The 24,249-nt window shown below is 40.3% G+C and overlaps 1 protein-coding gene across 3 annotated transcripts in view; it reads left to right on the forward strand.

Annotated features, from left to right (window-relative positions):
* The window catches only part of wap (DDB1 and CUL4 associated factor wap), an 83,372-nt gene that overhangs the window by 6,271 nt on the left and 52,852 nt on the right, over nt 1–24,249 (forward strand). For all 3 annotated transcript variants that reach the window (XM_053774011.2, XM_053774010.2, XM_053774009.2), the window contains exons 2-3: nt 608–745; nt 17,968–18,109. In XM_053774011.2, coding sequence (XP_053629986.1) covers nt 642–745; nt 17,968–18,109 — 246 coding nt within the window. In that variant the 5' untranslated portion in view covers nt 608–641. The remainder of the gene's footprint in view (nt 1–607; nt 746–17,967; nt 18,110–24,249) is intronic.

Here is a 24,249-nt window from a genome sequence, read left to right on the forward strand (position 1 = left end):
CCCCAATGAAAAGCAGGGGTGTCACTAGCACGTTAAGAGACCATACAATAAGTGTCAGGGGCCCGAGACTGTTCAACTGCCTCCCAGCACACATAAGGGGGATTACCAACAGACCCCTGGCAGTCTTCAAGCTGGCACTGGACAAGCACCTAAAGTCAGTTCCGGATCAGCCGGGCTGTGGCTCGTACGTTGGTTTGCGTGCAGCCAGCAGCAACAGCCTGGTTGATCAGGCTCTGATCCACCAGGAGGCCTGGTCTCAGACCGGGCCGCGGGGGCGTTGACCCCCGGAACTCTCTCCAGGTAAACTCCAGGTAAACTCCTGCCACCAGACCCACCACTGATAAAACCAGTTTGAATTTTTCCTGTGATTCTTAGGGATGTAATAATAGCCTAGCTTATTTAGCAGATATTTGTAAGTGGAGGATGCAGTAACTATTAAACCCCACAATATTCTCCAAAAATTGCGAGGTTTAATATTTGGGGCTCCAAATCTTAAATTAAGATATCTCATAATTATCTTCCTACCTTTTTGTACATCTTTAAACAGTTCCATAAGATCCATTATGTCAGTATTAATATTTTTACCAAATCATAATTTTGTGTTCAGTTAACAGAATTGTGTTTAGAACGTCAGAGTAAAAATGTCAGTGCATCCGCCCCCCAAGAGGAAAGAAATCTACAAATACTCAGCACCATGGACTCTGTACAGCATGAATTGGTCTGTACGACCTGACAAAAGATTCAGGTACAGTGTACTAACAAATTCAAGTTATGTAGAATAATATATTATCAGTTTCCTTTTAATAATAGTTATAACTTACATTACATGGTGGGTAATTTGGGATTAAGGATGTAACATTGTATAAAAATTAAACTTCTACAATTTAAACTTGCATTTCATTGTGAGACAACAAGGAAATGAGACATGAGTTATTGAGCACACATACAACCAGTCACTCAGTTTACACATTGCACTTTTTACAAACCCTGTTCCATTAAAACTTTTCACCACATATCATGTCTTGCAATTTCCCCCACTAAATTTTTTTTTCTCTTTTATTAATACATCAGCCATTTCCCACCAAGACAGGGTGACCAGAAAAAGAAAAACATTCATCATCATTCTTTCCATCACTGTCTTGCCAGTTATAAAACTGCAACATTAACACCCCTCCTTCAGAGTGCTGTACACTGCACTTCCTATCTCCAGGACTCAAGTCCAGCCTGCCAGTTTCCCTGAATCCCTTCATAAATGTACCATGCTCACACTCCAACAGCACGTCAAGTCCTAAAGACCATTTGTCTCCATTTGCTCCTATCTAACACACGCATATTTGCTGGAAATCCAAGGCCCTCGCACACAAAACCTCCTTTACCCCCTCCCTTCAACCTTTCCTAGGCTGACTCCTACCCTGCCTTCCCTCCACTACAGATTTATATGCTCTCCAAGTCATTCTATTTTGTTCCATCCTCTACATGTCCGAACCACCTCAACAACTCCTCCTCACCCCTCTGGTAACCCCACACCTCCACCTAATTTCCAAACTATGAATTCTCTGCATTATATTCACACCACTCCATTGGGTCCACAGAAAACCCACATTGGGTTGTGAGAGTAGGAAAACCTGTTGATATTATATTAAGGATACATATTGTATATACTATAAAGGCCTTGTTCACCCTTGCTGAACAAGTGTTTGCAGAAAGTTTTGGTGTTCATACACTTAAGTGGGGCAGCTTGACCTACCACAATCCACTTATCCTACTTTTATTGTATGCTGATCACATCTTTACCTTGGCTTATGATTACTCTCAGCCAGTACTCTGTCTAGGATTTGTGGCTGTCCCTACTGCTTCTTGATTATAGCTGCTGGATGGTCAGTCACATTGGTGGGCACATGAGACTTACAACAGTCATGATGACTTACTGGTTTGCTTGTTGGTGGATTGGACAGATTCGCTCCATTTGCAGAGATTCTTATGAGTGTGTAACGTATATCATCACATGTGAGCCCACTGTACAAGGTCATGCCCTTTCTTATGCTTTGGCCTTTGTGTGGCTGTCAATGGGACTTGGGTGCTGTCTATTTCCTTGGGCTTCCTCTGCCTATTATCTGTGGTTCATAGCTGGCTGTTTTCCCATGACCTGCTATTGTTGAAAGATTAATCCCTAGCCTCTGCTCTGTTTCCTTTCTGGCTCTCTGTTGCAGATGACTTTCATCTGTTGGCAAGCCTCCCAGCATACATAAGGGGGATTACCAACAGACCCCTGGCAGTCTTCAAGCTGGCACTGGACAAGCACCTAAAGTCGGTTCCTGACCAGCCGGGCTGTGGCTCGTACGTTGGTTTGCGTGCAGCCAGTAGTAACAGCCTGGTTGATCAGGCTCTGATCCACCAGGAGGCCTGGTCACAGACCGGGCCACTGGGGTGTTGACCCCCGGAACTCTCTCCAGGTAAACTCCAGATAGGCAGGTTTATTCCTGAGCCAGTGCCTCAATATATGTCAAACTCCACTTTGTTACAGTTCCCTGTCTCAGCCTACTGCATATAGTTCCTGGAGATTGGGGATCTCTATGATACTCATGCATATGCTGGTTCTCTTCCTTCTCTCTTCTTCTTGCCCCTCTGCTACTTGGAGCCCCTCTCCCAGGGTCTACTCTAACAGAGACACCCTCAACATGGCTTGTGAGTTTTTGTTTTTTTTTTTTTTTTTTTTTTTTTTTTTTTTTTTTTTTTTTTTTTTTTTTTTTTTTTTTTTTTTTTTTGGATGCCTGTGGGAGGAGGCACTGGCTTGCTCTCCACTGCATGACATAGGGGTACCTAGGTGATACTTTTGCTCTCTCCATTCATGAGATGAGTTCAGGCTTTTCACCTGAGGTTGTTCCCTGTTGTGTCTGATCATCTAACCACTCACATTATAACTTCATTTTTTGTCTACAGACTTAGAACTTATGCAGTGGGTTCATGTCCCAGCCCAGAGACTTACTGAGCAAACTACTGTCTGTGATTTGGGGCAGGTGGGGTTCAACATTTTTCCAGCAAATTCCTCATTGCTCATATTGTCTGTTGTTTGAGATCTTCAGGAAGCAAGGTGGCAGGTGTGCCAGATTTCTTTCCATGTTTCTTCCCCAGTTTTTTCTCTCAGTGCAGTGTGGAATTTCATGTCCTATGCATATGCATTTGCCCTGGTTTGAGTTGTGATCCATCTGTCAGGTTTTACTCTCATATTATTATTAAATTGCAGTATTGTATTACTGTTACCTAATGTAAAAAATTGTATCCGAGTTTGCACCCAATTTGGCTGGACTCGAACTCTGATAACTTTTTTTTATTATTATGTATCATGCTACACTTTTAATATACTCTTTGTGTGTGTGTGTGTGTGTGTGTGTGTACTCACCTATTTGTGGTTGCAGGGGTCGAGTCATAGCTCCTGGCCCCACCTCTTCACTGATTGCTACTAGGTCCTCTCTCTCCCTGCTCCATGAGCTTTATCATACCTCGCCTTAAAACTATGTATGGTTCCCGCCTCCACTACTTCACTTTCTAGACTATTCCACGACTTGACTACTCTATGACTGAAGAAATACTTCCTAACATCCCTTTGATTCATCTGAGTCTTCAACTTCCAATTGTGACCTCTTGTGTATGTGTCCCATCTCTGGAACATCCTGTCTTTGTCCACCGTGTCTATTCTGCGCAGTATTTTATATGTCGTTATCATGTCTCCCCTGACCCTCCTGGCCTCCAGTGTCGTCAGGCCGATTTTCCTCAACCTTTCTTCGTACGACAATCCCCGTAGCTCTGGGACTAGTCTTGTTGCAAACCTTTGCACTTTCTCTAATTTCTTGACGTGCTTGACTAGGTGTGGATTCCAAACTGGTGCTGCATACTCCAGTATGGGCCTGACGTAAATGGTATACAGTGTCTTGAACGACTCCTTATTGAGGTATCGGAACGCTATCCATAGGTTTGCCAGGCGCCCGTATGCTGCAGCAGTTAACTGATTTATGTGCGCCTCAGGAGATATGCTCGGTGTTATACTCACCCCCAGATCTTTTTCCTTGAGTGAGGTTTGCAGTCTTTGGCCATCTAAACTATATTGTGTCTGCGGTCTTCTTTGCCCTTCCCCAATCTTCATGACTTTGCATTTGGCAGGGTTAAACTCAAGGAGCCAGTTTCTGGACCAGGCTTGTAGCCTGTCCAGGTCTCTTTGTAGTCCTGCCTGATCCTCATCCGATTTGATTCTTCTCATTAACTTCACATCATCTGCAAACAAGGACACTTCTGAGTCTATCCCTTCCGTTATGTCGTTCACATATACCAAGAACAGCACAGGTCCTAGGACTGACCCCTGTGGAACCCCGCTTGTCACAAGCGCCCACTCTGACACCTCGTCACGTACCATGACTCGTTGTTGCCTCCCTCTCAGGTATTCTCTGATCCATTGCAGTGCCTTTCCTGTTATGTGTGCCTGTGTGTTATGTGTGTATGTGTGTGTGTGTGTGTGTGTGTGTGTGTGTGTGTGTGTGTGTGTGCGTGTGCATGTGTGTGTGCGTGCATGTTATCTTTGTTGGAATTAATGTCTTTAATAACTTTGTGTACACATAGGTGTAATGTCTATTGTCTATTCTGCTCTATTAATCTTAAGTTGTATCATGCCTGAAATGCCATGTATAACCAGGGGCTTTCCTTGAATATTATTAAATGTCATCCAGTCTTGTAACCCATGTACTGTATCTTGTGGAAATAAAAGTTTGCTTGTTTTGTTCAGCATGAATGGTCTTAATTGTTGAATCTTGACAGTTTTTTTCCATCTTTCAGTTTATTACAGTTTCCACATGTTCATCTCTGGTCTATCTCAGGCTAACCTACCTGTTGGTGGCTCTTGTCTTTCAGCCTCAAGAGTTTTCTGTGGGTTTTTTGTCTATCTCTGTTACACTCTTGTTTGCAGTCTCTATGCTGTACTGGGGTTTCTGTGTATCTTCCTTGACAACATTCTAGTGACTAGCTCTTAATGTTCCTGACTGAAGTTTGGTGCATAGAATCTTTCCTCATTTTTTTGCATTCATTCATAACTGGCACCTCCACTACTGGAGAAGGGCTGTGCTCAACGTGTCTTCACTGCTGCAGGGCTCTGGCACTCTTACCGAGTTTGATGACTCTCTTCACTGTTTATATGGTAGCTGTGCACTGGACTCCTTTTGGAGGTTTTCTGTCAATCACTTAGTCCCATGATTCTGTGTTGTTGCCCCAACTCAAGAATATTTTCCACCTTCACTCTCATGGCAAAGATCTTCCGCTGTGTGAAGTATTATATTCATGGAAAGAACAATACTGTTATGGCCATACAGAGCTGCACTGCAGAGTACAGTGGACCCCCGGTTTTCGTAATTAATCCGTTCCAGAGAGAGTGACTAAACCCGAATATGACGAATTCCGATTAATTTTCCCCATAAGAAATAAAGGAAATCCAATTAATCCGTTTCAGACACCCAAAAGTATTTAAAAAATGTTTTCTACATGAAATATACATTTACCTACACAGAAGAGAATGATATATGAAGAATAAAACAATAATAACATCACACTTACCTGTATTGAAGACATGGTGATGTATGGGAGACGAGAGGAGGGGAGAGGCTGGAGGAGTTTACAATTGTTTGGAAGGGGAATCCCCTTCCATAAAGACTTCAGATACCAAGTCCTTATCCTGGGTTACTTCCCTTCTTTGTTTTTTAATGCCACTAGGACCAGCTTGAGAGTCACTGGACCCCTGTCACTCAAAGTGTTCCAGAGAGGTTTGTTTCTGGCATATGTTAGGAATTGTATTGGGAGACAGGACAAGATAATCCTTCAGCATGACACTAATATCAGCTCTATGGCTTATTTATCTAGCACAATTCATGGGGAAGTGGACCAGAATTCTCCCTCCGTAAGCCATGCGTGTCGTAAAAGGCGGCTAAAATGCTGGGAGCAAGGGGCTAGCAACCCATTCTCCTTTATATATTACTAAATTTGAAAGGAGAAACTTTTGTTTTTCCTTTTGGGCCACCCCACCTCAGTGGGATACGGCTGGTACATTGAAAGAAGAAGAAGAATTCATCTGATATGACATAATAAACAATATTAATAACATAGAAACATGATATATACTCTAGAATGAATAAAATTTGGCATTAAGAAGGTCACAAGTGGTAGTGTGTTGTTGTTGGGTGTATAAGGGCCACTAAAAAATAAGCCTTAAATGGTGGTGAAAGCAGCAGTAAGAGGCAGCAGAGGCGGCGGTGTTAGTAGCCCTATATATCTCCAACAACAATGGAGGAGTCAGTTTCATGCTGTCCTTTTTCTGTTTATTTATTTACTTATTTATTTTTTATTTGGACATAATACATAGTTGTACAAAGAAATATAGTGGTTGGGTGTACATGCCAAAAGCCCCTTGTATGCAGAGCATTATGGGCAGGCTTAAAATTAACTTAAGATTAACTAAGCAGTGATATATTCAGTGGTAAAAATTACAGTAAACAAATTACAACATGAAGTACAAATGAGTATTTCAAATACGAAGCATTAAAGTTGTACAAATTTGTAGCATAACAATGTATAATATAATCGAGTCAGATCGAGTAAAATCAATGATTTGTAGTGCAGAAACAGGTCATATGGTCATTAGATAAGTTACTGAGCATTCAAGAGAATGGAGTATTCTATTAGGTAATGTAATTAAAAAAAACATAGTTTCATAGGGTCACAGGTTATACATTTATGAGATACAGTTATTCAGTATTTATTTAGTTGTGGGTGAGTAAGTGTTTTTTAAGAAGAGTCTTGAATTGATAAACAGACAGTGTTTTATATTCACAGGTAATGAATTCCAGATTTTTGGGCCTTTTATGTGAATTGAGTTTTTACATAGTGTGAGATGGACACGGGGAACATCAAAGAGTGATCTGTGCCTTGTGTTATGGGCATGTGTTCTGTTGAGGTTGGTAAGAAGTTTGAGGGGAGGGTTTATATCCGAGTTTAGTGTTCTATGTATGTAGTAGGCACAATAATAAGTATGGTTTGAGATGATTTGTTGTTGTTGAGCCCCATACACAAATTCCATAGGTGAGATAGGGGTAAATGAGTGAGTGATATAGGGCCAGGAGGGCTGACTGTGGAACATAGTATCGTATCTTTGATAGTATTCCTATGGTCTTGAAGATTTTCTTGGAAATTTGTTGTACATGTGTTTGAAATTTGAGTCAATTATCAAGGTGGATTCCTAAGAATTTTCCCTCTGTGAGCTTTGTGATAGGTTGATTAATCGCTTAACTTTCTTGCTACACTGTTAATGCTACACTTTATCACTGGCTGGCACTATAGTCTTTATCTACTCCTGCTGCTTTAGTATCATACATATTGCAGAATCACTGAAAAAGGCACATTCTCCCCTCTCAGCCCTTTACCAAAGGGCTGGCTGGCACTAGGAACTTTCTTTGGACCCTTGGTGGCTTATTTAGCAGTTACAATCACTAAAAAGAATGGAACAATACAAAATATATCGTATGAACACATGGGATCGTCCTCACTGGCTGATAAACAATGGTACACTGGCTGTAAATGGCGTGTCGGACCACTCGGGATGCGCGGACACATTCTGGACGAATGACTAATACCGAGTTCAGTGACGATCACTGAGCCAGTATTTTGACGAAAAAAAGTTACTTATTCCGTATATTACGAAATCCGATGACGACGTAATCCAGAGGTCCACTGTATTTCCATATCTATGAACTCTGGGTTGCAAATGCACAGAGTCCTCAAGAACATGAAAAGGAACATAGATGATAGATTTGTTGGGAGACATGGAGGTGTTGAGGGAAGGATGCAGGTCACAGCTGAAGTAAATCAATGTCATTTATGGAATCAGAGAGAGTCTATAGCAAAGGTGGAACCATCAGAAAGGAGGAGGTCTGACAAAGTAAGCATGTTGCGGCATTAGAGAATGCATCTGAAGTGAGGCTAGTTTGATCCTATAGTTTGATCCTGATGAACATAACAATTGATAAAAATATTCTAGACTGTCATAATAATCTGACAATCCTCACAGAGTGGCTCCAGGCACCCCTCTACAAGATGACTTGTAGTCTATGCCTAATGAGTAGGCATGTAAGTACCATTTCCAATAATTAGCAATGATGAAGGAGAAAGAAGGCCAAAAGTCCAGTAGTGCTTTGCTGAGATACTTTTGATCATTAACGAGGACCAACAATGCTTCCACTGATCTCGCAACACCTGAATTAGTTATTAGGGCTGTTACTGCTGGCCACATGCAGTCCAATGTACAAACCACAGCCTGGCTGGCTGGTCATTTATGGATTTAAGAAACTTGTCAAGTTCTTTCTTTCCTTTAGAATAAATCAAGTGAAGTACACAAGTTCCCGATGATATTAGACATGTTTCAAGGTGTTTTAGTATTTCAGACTTGGGGAAATGCTTAGCCTGACTTTGCTCCTCTTGGAATATACAGTATAAATTAGTGCAAATAATTTTTTTATTATATTTTTTTACTACTTTGGTCTTCTAACTCTATGCACAAGGAATATCTGATATAATTATTTCAGTGTGTAATACTCCTCAGAATGTGGATATAAGTCACACTGACTATATTGGGTTTATGTAAATGTGACATCCGTACATCTTCAAGTCCACTGTAAAATTTATATTTACAAGAAAATGCTGTTGTATTATAATTGTTTCAAGGTGTAATACTCATCAAAACTTGGAAATAAATCACAGTGTTGGACTGTATTGAGTTATCTTAGGTTAAATATACAAATTGTAGTTTTTTATTGAATCTCACTCTTAATATCCACACTGTTTACTGTTAGGGAAGCTGATGGTGGAACAGCAGATCCTGGTTTGATTGTTTATTGAGCTATGCTAGTTAGGCAGTGTTATCCACAGCACACTACATGGATATGTCTGGTCTTGGATTTTTTGTCAAAGGCAATGAAGAGATTGTAGTTGACTCAACAGTTGTGCTGGGGTCAGAAATATTGGCCAGTGATGTATTTGAAGGCACAGAAGTGTGCATGCTAGTACGTACTTTAGATATAGTCCTCGCCTGCATACTGGTATGGTGGACACAGTTAATGAGTTATAATTGGGCCAGGCATTTCTCCTGGAATAAATAATTAGTTCATTTGTCTTTAGGGATAGACAGGGATGCCTCCAAATGTCAGATTAGTACATATCTAGGTTGTCATTGATGAGTCATTCATGTGCACTTACAGCTTTAGTGTGTTTATGATTCTGCTGGTTTGTGTGTATGATGTTGATTGGTTAAAAAAACACGTGAGCAAACATAGGACATATTTATTAGAAAATGTTTCGGTCCTGGGATCTTGATCGCTTCTTACACAGAGATTAAAATGACAGTATATGTATAGGTGGAGAGTGGGGTGTGAGTGACATAGTGACCTGAAAAATGCCATACAGTGGAACCTTGGTTGTCGACTTCATTACTTGTCGAATAAATTGGTTTTCAAATGAGATTTTCGAGAAAAAAATGTCCTGGTTTTTGTACATTCTCTTGATTGTCAAAACGATAATTTTTTATTGAGTGGATTTGTAAGGTCTTTGCTCCTGCTGTCAAAAAGTACCTCATTAAAAAACAATTGCCACTCATGGCCATTTTACTTATGGATAATGCTCCTGCTCACCCTTCATGCTTGGAAAATGAGTTGTTGGAGGAGTTCAGTTTTATAACCATGAAGTTCATGCTTCCTAACACCACTCCTCTCATCTACCACATGGACCAGCAGGTCATTTCTAACTTCAAGAAACTCTACACCAAAGCACTTATTGAAAGGTGCTTTGAAATCATTTCAGGGAGTTCTAGAAGGACCATTTCAATATCCTCAACTGCTTGAGGCTTACAGACAAAGCCTGGGGAAATGTGTCTTCCAGGACCATGCAGTCAGCATGGAAGAAATTGTGTCCTGACTTTGTGGCAGCCAGGGATTTTGAAGGTTTTGAAGACGAGCCTGAGCTGGTAGAGGATATTGTGTACCTGGAGAAGACTTTGCATCTAGAGGTGATTGAAGATGATGAGTTGGTGGAAGAGCATTGAACTGAACTAAACGCAGAAGAACTTTTAGACTTTCAGAAGTAACAGCAACTGATTGTAGCAGAGGAGCTGTCATCAAAGGAAGAGGAGGGAAAGAATGATGTGCCCATTGCATTTGTCAAGGAAATGTGTGTTAAATGGAGTGAAGTGCAGCAGTTTGCTGAAAAATACCATCCAGACAAAGCAGTGGTCATCTGTCTCTCTAACACGTACGTACATTGACAGTGTAATGTCTCAGTTTACATGTGTTAAAATGGAGCCTGAAAGAAACCTCACTGGACGGGTTTTTAGTGAGACAAAGAACCAGTGAGTCAGAATTAGGTGTTAGTGACAAAAAGAGACAAAGAAAAGAAACAACACCAGAAGGAAAGTTGCCTGACATATTAAATGTCTAGTTCTGTTGCTAACTTATGTTATTGTAAACTTATCTAGAATTTCTAAGTGGAGCTTTTACCATCCTATGGAGAGGGAGCATGGACACGGGGGTCGTCCCACAGTTAATAAAAACAACAGACATAGCCCCACTCCATGAAGGGGGCAGTAAAGCAATAGCAAAGAACTACAGACCGATAGCACTAACATCCCCTATCATAAAAATCTTTGAAAGGGTCCTAAGAAGCAAGATCGCCACCCATCTAGATACACATCAGTTACACAACCCAGGGCAACATGGGTTTAGAGCAGGTTACTCCTGTCTGTCTCAGCTACTTGATCACTACGACAAGGTCCTAGATGCACTAGAAGACAAAAAGAATGCAGATGTAATATATACAGACTTTGCAAAAGCCTTCGACAAGTGTGACCATGGTGTAATAGCGCACAAAATGCGTGGTAAAGGAATAACAGGAAAAGTTGGTAGATGGATCTATAATTTCATCACAAACAGAACACAAAGAGTAGTAGTCAACAGAGTAAAGTCTGAGGTGGCTACGGTGAAAAGCTCTGTTCCACAAGGCGCAGTACTCGCTCCCATCTTGTTTCTCATCCTCATATCCGACATAGACAAGGATGTCTGCCACAGCACCGTGTCTTCCTTTGTAGATGACACCCGAATCTGCATGACAGTGTCTTCCATTGCAGACACTGCAAGGCTCCAGGCAGACATCAACCAAATCTTTCAGTGGGCTGCAGAAAAAATATGAAGTTCATTGATGAGAAATTTCAATTACTCCGATATAGTAAACATGAGGAAATTAAAACTTCATCAGAGTACAAAACAAATTCCTTCCACAAAATAGAGCGAAAAACCAACGTCAGAGACCTGGGAGTGATCATGTCGGAGGATCTTGCCTTCAAGGACCATAACATTGTATCAATCGCATCTGCTAGAAAAATGACAGGATGGATAATGAGAACCTTCAAAACTAGGGATGCCTAGCCCATGATGACACTCTTCAGGTCGCTTGTTCTATCTTGGCTGGAATATTGCTGCACACTAGCAGCACCTTTCAAGGCAGGTGAAATTGCTGACCTAGAAAATGTACAGAGAACCTTCACGGCGCGCATAACGGAGATAAAACACCTCAATTACTGGGAGCGCTTGAATTTCCTGAACCTGTACTCCCTGGAATGTAGGTGGGAGATATACATGATTATATACACCTGGAAAGTCCTAGAGGGACTAGTACCGAACTTGCATGCGAAAATTACTCACAACGAAAGCAAAAGACTCGGCAGACGATGCAACATCCCCCCAATGAAAAGCAGGGGTGTCACTAGCACGTTAAGAGACAATACAATAAGTGTCAGGGGCCCGAGACTGTTCAACTGCCTCCCAGCATACATAAGGGGGATTACCAATAGACCCCTAGCTGTCTTCAAGCAGGCACTGGACAAACACCTAAAGTCGGTACCTGACCAGCCGGGCTCTGGCTCGTACATTGGATTGCATGCAGCCAGCAGTAACAGCCTGGTTGATCAGGCTCTGATGCACCAGGAGGCCTGGTCACAGACCGGGCCGTGGGGGCGTTGACCCCCGGAACTCTCTCCAGGTAAACTCCAGGAAAAAAATGGCGCTCTGCTTTCCAGCGATGTCCGCTTTCCGGCAATAACCTGGAACCTAACCTGCTGTATAAGTGGGGCCCTACTGTATTATATTGTCATTTGGAATCTGGAATGGATTAATTCTGTTTACATTATTCTTCATGGAAAAATTCCTTTGATTGTCATTGATTTTGGTTGTCGAATTGACATCTGGAATAAATTAAATTCGAAAACCGAGGTTCCTCTGTATTTGAGATGAGGACAGATAAATGTTGAGGTCATGTGATACCTGTGTTGTTAGGTAGGTGGTGCTTTGCCTAGATAAGTATCATGTATGCTAATGTTTTTGAAATTTTGTAGCTTCCAGTGTTATGTTTTATGGTGACTGTGATGAGTAAGGCTTCCAGACAGTGTTGGAGTATAAGGTTTATACCAAGATGTTGATTGTGTTGGCACCATGTGTGTGTGTGTATGTATTGGCAGGGTCCTATGGCTTTCTAGGATGTCTCTTCTTGACTGTACTGGCTCTGCTTTTGACTCAGTATGAAGATTTCCTTTGCAATGTTTCCAGTACATTGTTTAAATGTTAGAAGAAATTGCCACTCAAACTTGGGTTCCTGTATCAGGTTGATGACTGCTTGACTTTTGCCTTGCTCATCAGCACTGGACACTAGTGGTACTATTGTACAACAGAAAATTGCTTTTTTAACCCTTTGACTGTTTTGGTCGTACAGTGGACCCCCGGTTAACGATTTTAATCCGTGCAAGAGGGATAATTGTTATGCGAAATAATCGTTATGCGAATGAATTTTCCCCATAAGAAATAATGGAAATAAAATTAATCCGTGCAAGACGCCCAAAAGTATGAAAAAAAATTTTTTTTACCACATGAAATGTTAATTTTAATACACACAAACTGAAAAAGGCATGCACAATTAAATGACACTTACTTTTATTGAAGATCTGGTGATGATTGATGGGATGGGAGGAGGGGAGAGCATTATCTTCTTACTGTTTAGAAGGGGAATCCCCTTCCATTAGGACTTGAGGTAGTAAGTCCTTTTCTGGGGTTACTTCCCTTCTTTTTTTAATGCCACTAGGGCCAGCTTCAGAGTCACTGGACTTCTTTCGCACAAGATATCTGTCCATAGTGGCCTGTACCTCTCGTTCCTTTATGACTTGCATAAAGTGTTTCACAACATTGTCAGTGTAATAATCACCAGCACGGCTTGCAATAGCTGTGTGAGGGTGATTTTCATCCATGAAGGTTTGCACTTCAAGCCACTTAGCACAGATTTCCTTTATCTTTGTAGTAGGCAACTTCTTCAATTTCTCTCTCCCCTCCTCTGAACCAGTTTCCCCAGGTCTGGCCTCTTGCTCTTGAAGTTGATCTATCAGCTCATCAGTGGTTAGTTCTTCATTGTCCTCCTCCACCAACTCTTCCACATCCTCCCCACTAACCTCCAACCCCAAGGACTTTCCCAATGCCACAATGGATTCCTCAACTGGCACAGGATTCTCAGGGTTAGCCTCAAACCCTTCAAAATCCCTTTTGTCTACACATTCTGGCCACAGTTTCTTCCAAGCAGAGTTCAAGGTCCTCTTAGTCACTTCCTCCCAAGCCTTACCTATAAGGTTTACACAATTGAGGATATTAAAGTGATCTCTCCAAAACTCTCTTAGAGTCAGTTGAGTTTCTGAGGTCATTACAAAGCACCTTTCAAACAGAGCTTTTGTGTACAGTTTCTTGAAGTTGGAAATAACCTGCTGGTCCATGGGCTGCAGGAGAGGCGTGGTATTAGGAGGCAAAAACTTCACCTTAATGAAGCTCATGTCCCCATAAAGTCGCTCTGCCACGTCTGTAGGATGACCAGGGGCATTGTCTAACACCAGGAGGCACTTAAGTTCTAATTTCTTTTCAGTTAGGTAATTTTTCACATTGGGGGCAAATGCATGGTGTAACCAGTTATAGAAAAATTCCCTAGTGACCCATGCCTTACTGTTTGCCCTCCACAGCACACACAAATTATCCTTGAGGACATTCTTTTGCCTGAACGCTCTGGGAGTTTCAGAGTGATACACTAATAAAGGCTTCACTTTGCAATCACCAGTAGCATTGGCACACATCAACAAAGTAAGCCTGTCTTTCATAGGCTTATGTCCTGGGAGTGCCTTTTCCTCCTGAGTAATGTAGGTCCTGCTTGGCATTTTCTTCCAGAACAGGCCTGTTTCATCATAATTAAACACTTGTTCAGGTTTCAGTCCTTCAGTTTCTATGTACTCCTTGAATTCCTGCACATATTTTTCAGCCGCTTTGTGGTCCGAACTGGCAGCCTCACCATGCCTTATCACACTATGGATGCCACTACGCTTCTTAAATCTCTCAAACCAACCTTTGCTGGCCTTAAATTCACTCACATCATCACTAGTTGCAGGCATTTTTTTAATTAAATCCTCATGCAACTTCCTAGCCTTTTCACATATGATCGCTTGAGAGATGCTATCTCCTGCTAGCTGTTTTTCATTTATCCACACCAATAAGAGTCTCTCAACATCTTCCATCACTTGCGATCTTTGTTTCGAAAACACAGTTGAACCTTTGGCAAGAACAGCTTCCTTGATTGTCTTTCTGGTGCCCACAATAGTAGCGATGGTTGATTGGGGTTTCTTGTACAGCTTGACTAGGTCGGCTATACGCACTCCACTTTCATACTTATCAATTATCTCTTTCTTCATTTCTATAGTAATTCTTACCCTTTGAGGTGTAGGGTTGGCACTAGAAGCTTTCTTGGGGCCCATGGTCACTTATTTTCCAGAAACAGCACCGAAAATACTGTAATAATACGAAATATTCCGAGTGTATGCTTGGATGTTACCGCGGAGGCTGGCTGGTAAACAATGGGACGGCCGGCACATGTGAGGCTGGCTGAGGGCACATTGGACGCGTCTCGGACGAAAATCGGTAAGCGGGTTTTTAATCGGTATGCGCGGCAAAAATTTTGCGATAAAAGTAATCGGTATGCGGAAAAATCGCTATGTGATGCCATCGTTATGCGGAGGTCCACTGTATATACGTCTTACGAGCCAGTGTTTCGGATGTATATATACTCAATAATTCTAGCGGCTTCAGATCAAGCAGGAGAAACCTGGTACGTCCACATGTGAGAGAATGGGTCTGTGTGGTCAGTGTGCACCATATAAAAAAAATCCTGCAGCAGTCAGTGCATAATGAGAAGAAAAAAACTCCAACCGTTTGTTTGGATTGAAACGCTGACTTTGATGTGTATTTTCGTGTAGTATTTATTGTTGTATTCTCGTTTTCATGGTCTTATGTGATAAAATGGAAAACAGTTACAGAAATAGAGGTGATTTTGATTAATTTCACGATGAAAACGACCTTGAAATTGAGCTCAAAGTAGCAGAAATGTTCGATTTTTACCAATGTTCAAGAGTTAGCAAATCATACCACACATCCAATACACGTCAACTGGGGAGTCTAATATTCTTTCACTAGTGCAATGATATTATTTATACCATGTTTACAATAATGCAGTAGTCTGCATAACAGTAAATCTTCTATTTTTTGAATGAATAAAAGATCAATATAGAAAGCAATAGTAATATAAGAGGGGCCTAGAGACGTGACTGATGAACAGAGGATATGTTATTTTAGTGCCAAGAATGTCTACATTGTTTATTCTGGACCCTATTGTGAAATTAGCATATTTTTTTAACCCTTTGGGGTTTCGGCCATACTAGTACGGCTTACGCCCCAGGGTTTTTGACGTACTAGTACACCTAAATTCTAGCGCCCTCAAATCTAGTGAGAGAAAGCTGGTAGGGCTACATATGAAAGAATGGGTCTATGTGGTCAGTGTGCGCAGTATATAAAACATCCTGCAACACAGTGCGTAATGATAAAAAAAAACTTTGACCGTGTTTTTGGAATAAAACAGCGACTTTGCACTGCATTTTCGTATGGGATTTATTGTTGTATTCTAGTTTTCTTGGTCACATTTTATAGAATGGAAGACTTATTACAGAAATTGAGATGATTTTGACTGGTTTTACAATGAAAAGTACCTTGAAATTGAGCTCAAAGTAGCAGAAATGTTTGATTTTTACCGAAGTTCAAAAGTAAACAAATCATGCTAAGCGTGCAATACACGTCAACTGGTGAGTCTAATGTTCTTTCACAAGTGCACTGATATTATTTATACTATTTCTACACTAATGCAGTAGTCTGCTTAACAGTAAATCATCTATTTTTTGTAAGAATAAAAATTCAAAGTGGAAAGCCAAAGAAATATAAGAGGGGCCTGGGGATGTGACTAACGAACAGAGAACTTGTTATTTTGGTGCCATGAATGTCTTTCTTGTTTATTCTGGACCCTATTTGGAAATTGGCATCTTTTGAAATTTGTGTAAAATTGGCAAAATTGCTAAATTCTGACCACTTTATTGGATAGTTGAAATCGGTAAATGGGTGGTTTCTTTTACTCATTCGATAGAAAAAATGGAGTTCTAGTGAAATAGTTATGATTTTTGTCGACTAGTACATTGGAATTGGCCGAAAATAGGGCTCAAAGTGGGCAAAATCGCCGATGCATAAACATCGTCGAGACCGCTAACTTTGCAAGAGCATATTTCCTTAAGTTTTTCATCAAATTTCATACTTTTCATGTCATTATGATCGGGAAAAGATTCTCTGTCTTTTCATAAGAAAATTTTTTTCTTTCTTTTTTTTTAAATTTTGGCGACCCCGAGAACAAGTCTCTGAGAGGGCCTGGCGACCCCCAAAGGGTTAATTTGCATGAAATTGGCCAAATTGCCAATTTCTGACCACTTTATTAGGTAGTTGAAATCAGTAAATGGGCAGTTTCTTGTAATCAGTTGATAGAAAAAATGGAGTTCTAAAGAAATAGCTATGAGTTTGGTCAACTGGAGCAGTGCAATTGGCCAAAAATGGGGCTCAAAGTCGGCAAAATTGCCGATGCACAGGTGCCGCTGAGACCGCTAACTTCACGGGAGCGTAATTCTGTGAGTTTTCTACCAAATTTCGTAGTTTTGGTGTCATTACCATCGGAAAAAGATTATCATTTCATAAGATTTTTTTTTTTTTTTTTTTTTTTTTCCAAAAAATTTTTCGACATAGAATGACAGTTTCAGAAAGGGGCTTGCGACAGTCAAAGGGTTAATCATGAAAATCAACATTCTGTGGTGGGAACCATGCACAGATAACCTTCACAAAGAAGAGAGGGGATTACGATGACGTTTCAGTCCGACTTGAACCATTTACAAAGTCCAGTCACAGTATCGTGCCTTTTTGTTCTTTACGGGGACCATTTTTTTCCACCTCATCTCTTGTTTTCGGACCATAACTGAATTTGGGTAGGTGGCCCAGCCTTACCTCGTGCTTGTATACCAGAAGATTCGGCCAACAACCATTAAATGGATACTGGTGAGGGCATAATAGAGTATCACATACATTACCAGGACTTTAGAGATGAGGTTAGGGTTAACATAATGTGGGAACTCCATGATCCCTATTAAAGAACATAAAGAAATGTAATTTCTGTTCACTGAATATTATCAGCAACAAAACACAGTATGGTATGCTAGTACAAGTACATACTATAAGTAAGTGGCCCAAACTCTAGTACAGTACTCCACTGACAATACCTTAACTTGCTTGCTTTCACCTGTGAAGTAACATACCTTCAATATGAGGCTTTAATATTATTTTTATATTTCTAGTATGTACTTTGAATTTTGATTCTATATTTTATTTTTTATTTTTAGACTTTTTTTTGGAAATATAGTAATCTTTCATAAAAATGAACAATGTTTTGTTTCACATACAGGCTGGCAGTAGGAAGTTTTGTGGAAGAGTACAACAATAAAGTTCAAATTGTTCAGTTGGATGAGGACACTTCGGAATTTGTTGTTCGTTCTACTTTTGATCATCCTTATCCAACTACAAAAATTATGTGGATTCCAGACAGTGTAAGTACTAGATTTTCTGGTTAAATGATTATCCTAGGTCCAAAGCTATTCAAAATAATTTTCAATAAAACTATACATGTATCTTATTCATCACCTTATATGGTGATTACCTATGTGTAGTTACAACAATAGAGCTATGCTCATGGTATTTAGTCTTTAGCATTTAATCTACCATATTTCATACTCGTTATAGACCTATTCCAGTATTTCGCGTCTTTGTGATGAAAAACGTTCTAGTATGGAGTCTGCCTTCACTCTTGTCATTGTTCATGTCGTGCCACTTGTTTACCACTCTTGGTTGAATAAATATCTTCTAATGTCTTGGGACTCATTTTTGTGTGCATTATCCAACCTTGATAACATCTTATTTAATCCTTAAGTAAACATCTGTTCTTGTCTGCCTTGTTTATGCTTCAGTATTTTAAATGTTTTGAATCATATTTTCTCAATTTCTTTGTTTCTTCAATGATGAAAGGCCCAGCTTATGCATTCTTTCTCAATAACTGAATAAGGGTTTCATGCAGGTGCCACATACTTAGGAATGGGTGGCACATGTGAGGTTGTGTTGTATATAATGACTTCTTGAACTGTTTCATTAAGTTTATTTTCCATCATGTGGTACTTTTTCTTTGTTCTCTTCTCCAAGTTTCATAGCTTTGCCTATTTTACTGATGCATTATTCTGGCCTGGAGATATCCAGCTTAAGATTTTTCTTGCAGATGCAGTGGCAACATTGTTGTGATTCATAAATGTGATATCTACCAACATCACTGCTCCCAGGTCTTACACATGAGACTTTTGCTCTATTGAATGATCTGAGTTTCTCTTGTACTCCATTATACAGTAGTCTTATTTCCTCCATAATAGAGCAACTGAAACTTGGTATCGTTAAACATCATGTTTGAGGCCCACTGGAAGACTTGATTTATATTTATATCTGCCTGAAAATTCACTGTCTTCATCTGGTGTCATCAGCAAAGGATGTTACATTGGTATGATTTATGTCCATGTCAGATATAATGAGAAGAAGTGGGGCGAGTAATGTGCCTTGAGAAACGACTTTTCACTGTGGCAGCCTACGACTTGACTGATTACTACTACACTCTGGGTTCTATTTGTTTAGAAGTCAAATATACATGGTCTCACTCGCTAAATGCTTTTGAAAAATCTGTGTTGACTGCATCAGCATTTAGCTTGTCTTCCAGCGCATCTAGGATTGCATCATAATCCTCAAGCAGTTGTGAAAGGCAGGAGCTACCTGCCCTAAACCCATTCTGCCCAGGATTGTGGAATTGTTGTGATTCCATGTGAGCAGTTTTGTTTCTTGGGACCCATTGAAATATTTTGATAATGTGTGAAGTTAGGACTATTGGTCTGTAGTTTTTTGTAATCGCTTTACTGCCTCCCTTGTGTAGTTGGGTAATATCGGTGTTTTTTTCTGTGACTGTAAAACAACACCTGTATCCAGAGTCCTCCATTATGTACTAAATACTGAAGATAGTGGTCTCTTACAATTTTTGATGAGTATGGAATTCCATGACTTGGGACATAGGGCAGAATGCAAGGGCATGCTGTAGATGGCTTTTTCAAAATCAGCTAGGGAGAGGGCTACATCAGTACAGCTACCTGGCTGTTGAGCCTGCCCCTGTGGCTGCACCTCTTTGATGGGCACGAAGCCTCTTTAGTAGTGGATAGAGTTAAACTGGGAGGTTCTACTCCTTTGTAATATCGTGAAATACAGAAGGGCCCCACATATTCAGCATCCTCTTTTCGGTGTTCCACATTTTCTGTGGTTTTCAGATGAGCCGTTATTCATTATGTTAGGTGCTTTTTCCACTTCTCTGCAATTTTTGCACAACAGTTTGGGGTGAGTATTGTATGTACTGTGTGTTTATTTTACATTTTTCATAACAGTTCATTTTATGCCTAGCTGTATTGGGCACTTAATGTATAAATAACAGTGTAATCATATCAGGCATTTTAGATGCATTCATTGTTGAAAAAAACAACTTCCATCTGCCAGCAATGTTCATTTATCACCAGGGATCAGGAGCATAACAGCCATGAAAATGGGCCCCTCCTGTACATGTGTTCTCATTTATTCACTGCTGGTTTTGCTGTCTGCTCTGTGAGTTGTGAATTGTGAGTGGAGGTATTGTCGGGTGAATGGCATGACACTTAGTTTGCTGATGGTTTGCATTGGGGCAGTATACTTGAATAGGTTCAAGTCAGTAATGGACAGTAAGCACTCTTTTGATCATGGACTGCTTCCCAGCCCTCTGGTGGTCACTTGTGTACTCAACTAATTGTGGTTGCAGGGGTCAAAACATAGCTCTTGGCCCTGCCTCTTCACTGGTTGCTACTGGGTCACTCTTTCCCTGCTCTGTGAGCTTTATCATGCCTCTTCTTAAAGCTATGTATGGTTCTTGCCTCTACTACATCACTTTCCAGACTATTTCACTTCCTGACAACTCTTTGACTGAAGAAATACTTCCTAACTTCCATGTGACTCATCTGAGTCTTCATCTTCCAATTGTGACCCCTTGTTGGTGTGTTCCATCTCTGAAACATCCTGTCTCTGTCCACCTTGTCGATTCCTCTCAGTATTTTATATGTTGTTATCATGTCTCTCCTGTCCTTCAGTATTATCAGGCCAATTTCCTTTAACCTCTCCTTGTAGGATGTGCCCCTTTACTCTAGGACTAGTCTTGTTGCAAACCTAATTTCCTGATGTGTTGGCCAAACTGGTGCTGCGTAGTCCAACATGGGCCTTATGTACAGTGCACGCAAAACAAATCAGTACATGTCCATTGCAAAAAAATCTATACACAAGATTTTGGTGCAGACATTTCACTTGCAGTTCTGCCATAGGAATAGTGGGTGGAGCTTGTGTACTGGAGCCCGTCTTGCTCCATTGTTCCCCACCATGCCATGCTTCAGTGCTCTGACAGAACTTGGTGAGGAAGGAAACCTGCTACGTTGTTCCTCAGTGCCCCTTTTTTACTCGACCGTTAACTTTGCCATGCTATATCTCTGCTCCAAGTGGTCAGAATGGGTCAAACTGAACTTTTAATTGCAGAGAAGACTCGTGCACTCACTCTATTAGAGCAGGGTAACCGCAGACCTGATGGTGACGAGGATGGCAATTTACAACCTCAAGAAAGAGCTGCCTCACTCTCACCTGGCACCGTACCACCCAGGAAGCTGGGCTCTGGGGGCCCCAAAAAGACTTCTCTTCGTGCAAACAAGATCCCAGAGCCCAGCTTCCTGGATTTTTGCCAATATTCCAGAGTACACAAGTGACGTCACTTGTCCGATGCTTGTCCAACTGGCCAGTCTAATACGCATTTAGGAATGCACTGACATTATTTATACAGTTATTACAAAAATGCATTAGTCTGCATTACAGTAAATCTTCTATTTTTTTGTGAGAATAAAAATTTAAAATGAAACCAAAGTCATCTCTATTTCTGTAATATATCTTTTATTCTATCAAATGAGACCAAGAAACCGAGAATACAGTCATAAAAACTATACAGTGGACCCCTGAGTTTTGTGATAAATCTGTTCCAGAGAATCTGCTGAAAGTTGAAATTCACGAATGGCGAAACCATTTTTCCCATGAGAAATAATGGAACTCCAATTAATCTGTTCCAGACACCCAAAAATATTAAAAAAAAAAACAAATTAAATAAAGATTTACATACAAAAAACAATGAGAAATCAAGTACATACTTACATAAATAATAATAACGTTACACTTACCTTTATTGAAGACTTCTGGGTGGATGGAAGACAGGAGGGGAGAGGATGAAGGTACACTATTGTTTAGAAGGGGAATCCCCTTCCATAAAGACTTCAGGTACCAAGTCCTTTTCTGGGGTTACTTCCCTTTGTTTTTTGATGCCACTAGGACCAGCTTGAGAGTCACTGGATCCGTGTTGCACCAGAAATCTGTCCAGAGAGCTCTGTTTTTGGCCTGTCTTTAAGATTTCCCTAAAATGGGACACAACATTGTCATTGTAGATGTTGCCAGCATGGCCTGCAACAACTGTGTCAGTGTGATGTTCATCTATAAATGTCCTTAACCTTTAAATGGTCCAAACGTATATATACGTTTTTTCAACATCTGAAAGTATGTAAAAAAATGCAGATCTTCTTTTTTGTTTTACATTTAAAAACGTGTAAAAAAACTTTTATCTACAATTTTTTTTGTTATATTTGAAAATATGTAAAAAAAAGTAGATCTACTTTTGTAGCAATACGAATTTGAACGTCGATCTGTTTGAACCGTTTAAGGGTTAATATTTGAAGAATGCACCTTCCTCCATCTCTCTTCCTCTTCCTCTGAAGGAAATTCCTGAGCTGTGGTCTGTTGCTGTTGCACCTCAAGCTCTTGCAACTCTGTAGTGGTTAGCTTTTCATCGTCGTCCTCCACCAACTCTTCCACATCCTCCAAACTCACATCCAACCCCATGGACTTTCCCAATGCCACAATTTTTGTCAGAACTGGCAGTCTCACCATGCCTTATCACACTGTGTATGCCACTACGATTCTTAAATCTCTCAAACCAACCTTTGCTGGCCTTAAATTCACCAGTATGAGCACTAGTTCCAGGCATTTTCTTAATGAGATCATCATGCAACTGCATTGCCTTTTCACATATAATTGACTTTGAAACACTATATCCTGATAATTGTTTCTCGTTGATCCACGCCAACAACAGTCTCTCCACATCTTCAAGTATTTGCGATCTCTGTTTTGTAAACATATTTGCACCTTTTGCAACAACAGCTTCCTTGATTGCATTTTTGTTGGCCAACATAGTAGCGATGGTTGATATTATTTCAGACAATGGAACAATACTCTTCTCCAGACTGAGGGACTGACCACCTCAAAACTTTAGGGGTGATGGACTGATTACATCGTCTTCAAGTCTCTTCTGCTTCTATCAACTTTGCTGTACTCGACTGAAGAAGCCTACTGTGTAGGCGAAACGTTTCGAAATAAAGATACCTAACTGTTGCATATGTGTCTTACCTAAACAACATGGGGTTTGTTATACAACCTGGCTAGCTCGGAGACACGCACTCCACTTTCATATTTTGCGACAATCTCTTTCTTATTCTTTAGTGTTTCTCACCCTCTTTAGCAAAGGGCTGGCACTAGAAGCTTTATTTGGGCCCATGGTGGCTTATTTAGCAGTTACAAGCACTAGAAACAATGGAATAATACAAAATGTATCACATGTATTTGTGGAATCATCTTCACTGGCTTGTAAACAATGGCACACAGGCTGTACATGGAGTGTCTGGGCCGCTCACAGCTCGCGGACACGTTCAGGACGAATGACTTTAACTGAGTTCAGTGTCGGTAACCAAGCCAATATTTTGACACAAAAACATTACTTAACCCTTTCAGGGTCCGTCCCGTAGATCTACGGCTTTACATTCAGGGTCCAAACCGTAGATCTACGCCATGAGCTCAGCTCACTCTGATAAACTGTGAGTGGTACATTTGGGCCTAGATATGAGAGAATACATCTATGTGGTATGTGTGCACCACATAAAACAGATCCTGCAGCACACTGTGTATAATGAGAGAAAAAAAATGAAATCATGATTTTTCGATTAAAACAGCAACTTTGCAGTGTTTTTTCGTATGTTTTTTATAGTTGTATTTGCGATTTCTTGGTCTCATTTGATAGAATGGAAGACATATTACAGAAATAGAGATGATTTTGATTGGTTTTAGCACTGGAAATGGCTTGAAACTGAGCTCAAAGTAGCAGAAATGTTAAATTTTTGCCGATATTCAAGAGTAAACAAACGACCTCACACGTCTAATACACGTCAGCTGGTGGGTCTAATATACATTCACAAATATGGTGATGATATTTATACAATTATTACAGTATTGCATAACAGTAAATCTTCTATTTTTTGGTGTGAATAAAAATTCATTATGTGAATAAAAAATCAAAATGGAATTTATTTGTAAAGCCTCAAAACATAACTAATGAACAGAGGAAATGTTAATTTAGTGCCAGGAATGCCTACATTGTTCATTCTGGACCCTATTTTGAAATTGGAATATTTTGAACTTTGTGTTAAATTGGCCAAATTAACAATTTCCGATC

Source organism: Cherax quadricarinatus, chromosome 7 (assembly GCF_038502225.1).
Source record: "Cherax quadricarinatus isolate ZL_2023a chromosome 7, ASM3850222v1, whole genome shotgun sequence".
Lineage (NCBI taxonomy): Eukaryota > Metazoa > Arthropoda > Malacostraca > Decapoda > Parastacidae > Cherax > Cherax quadricarinatus.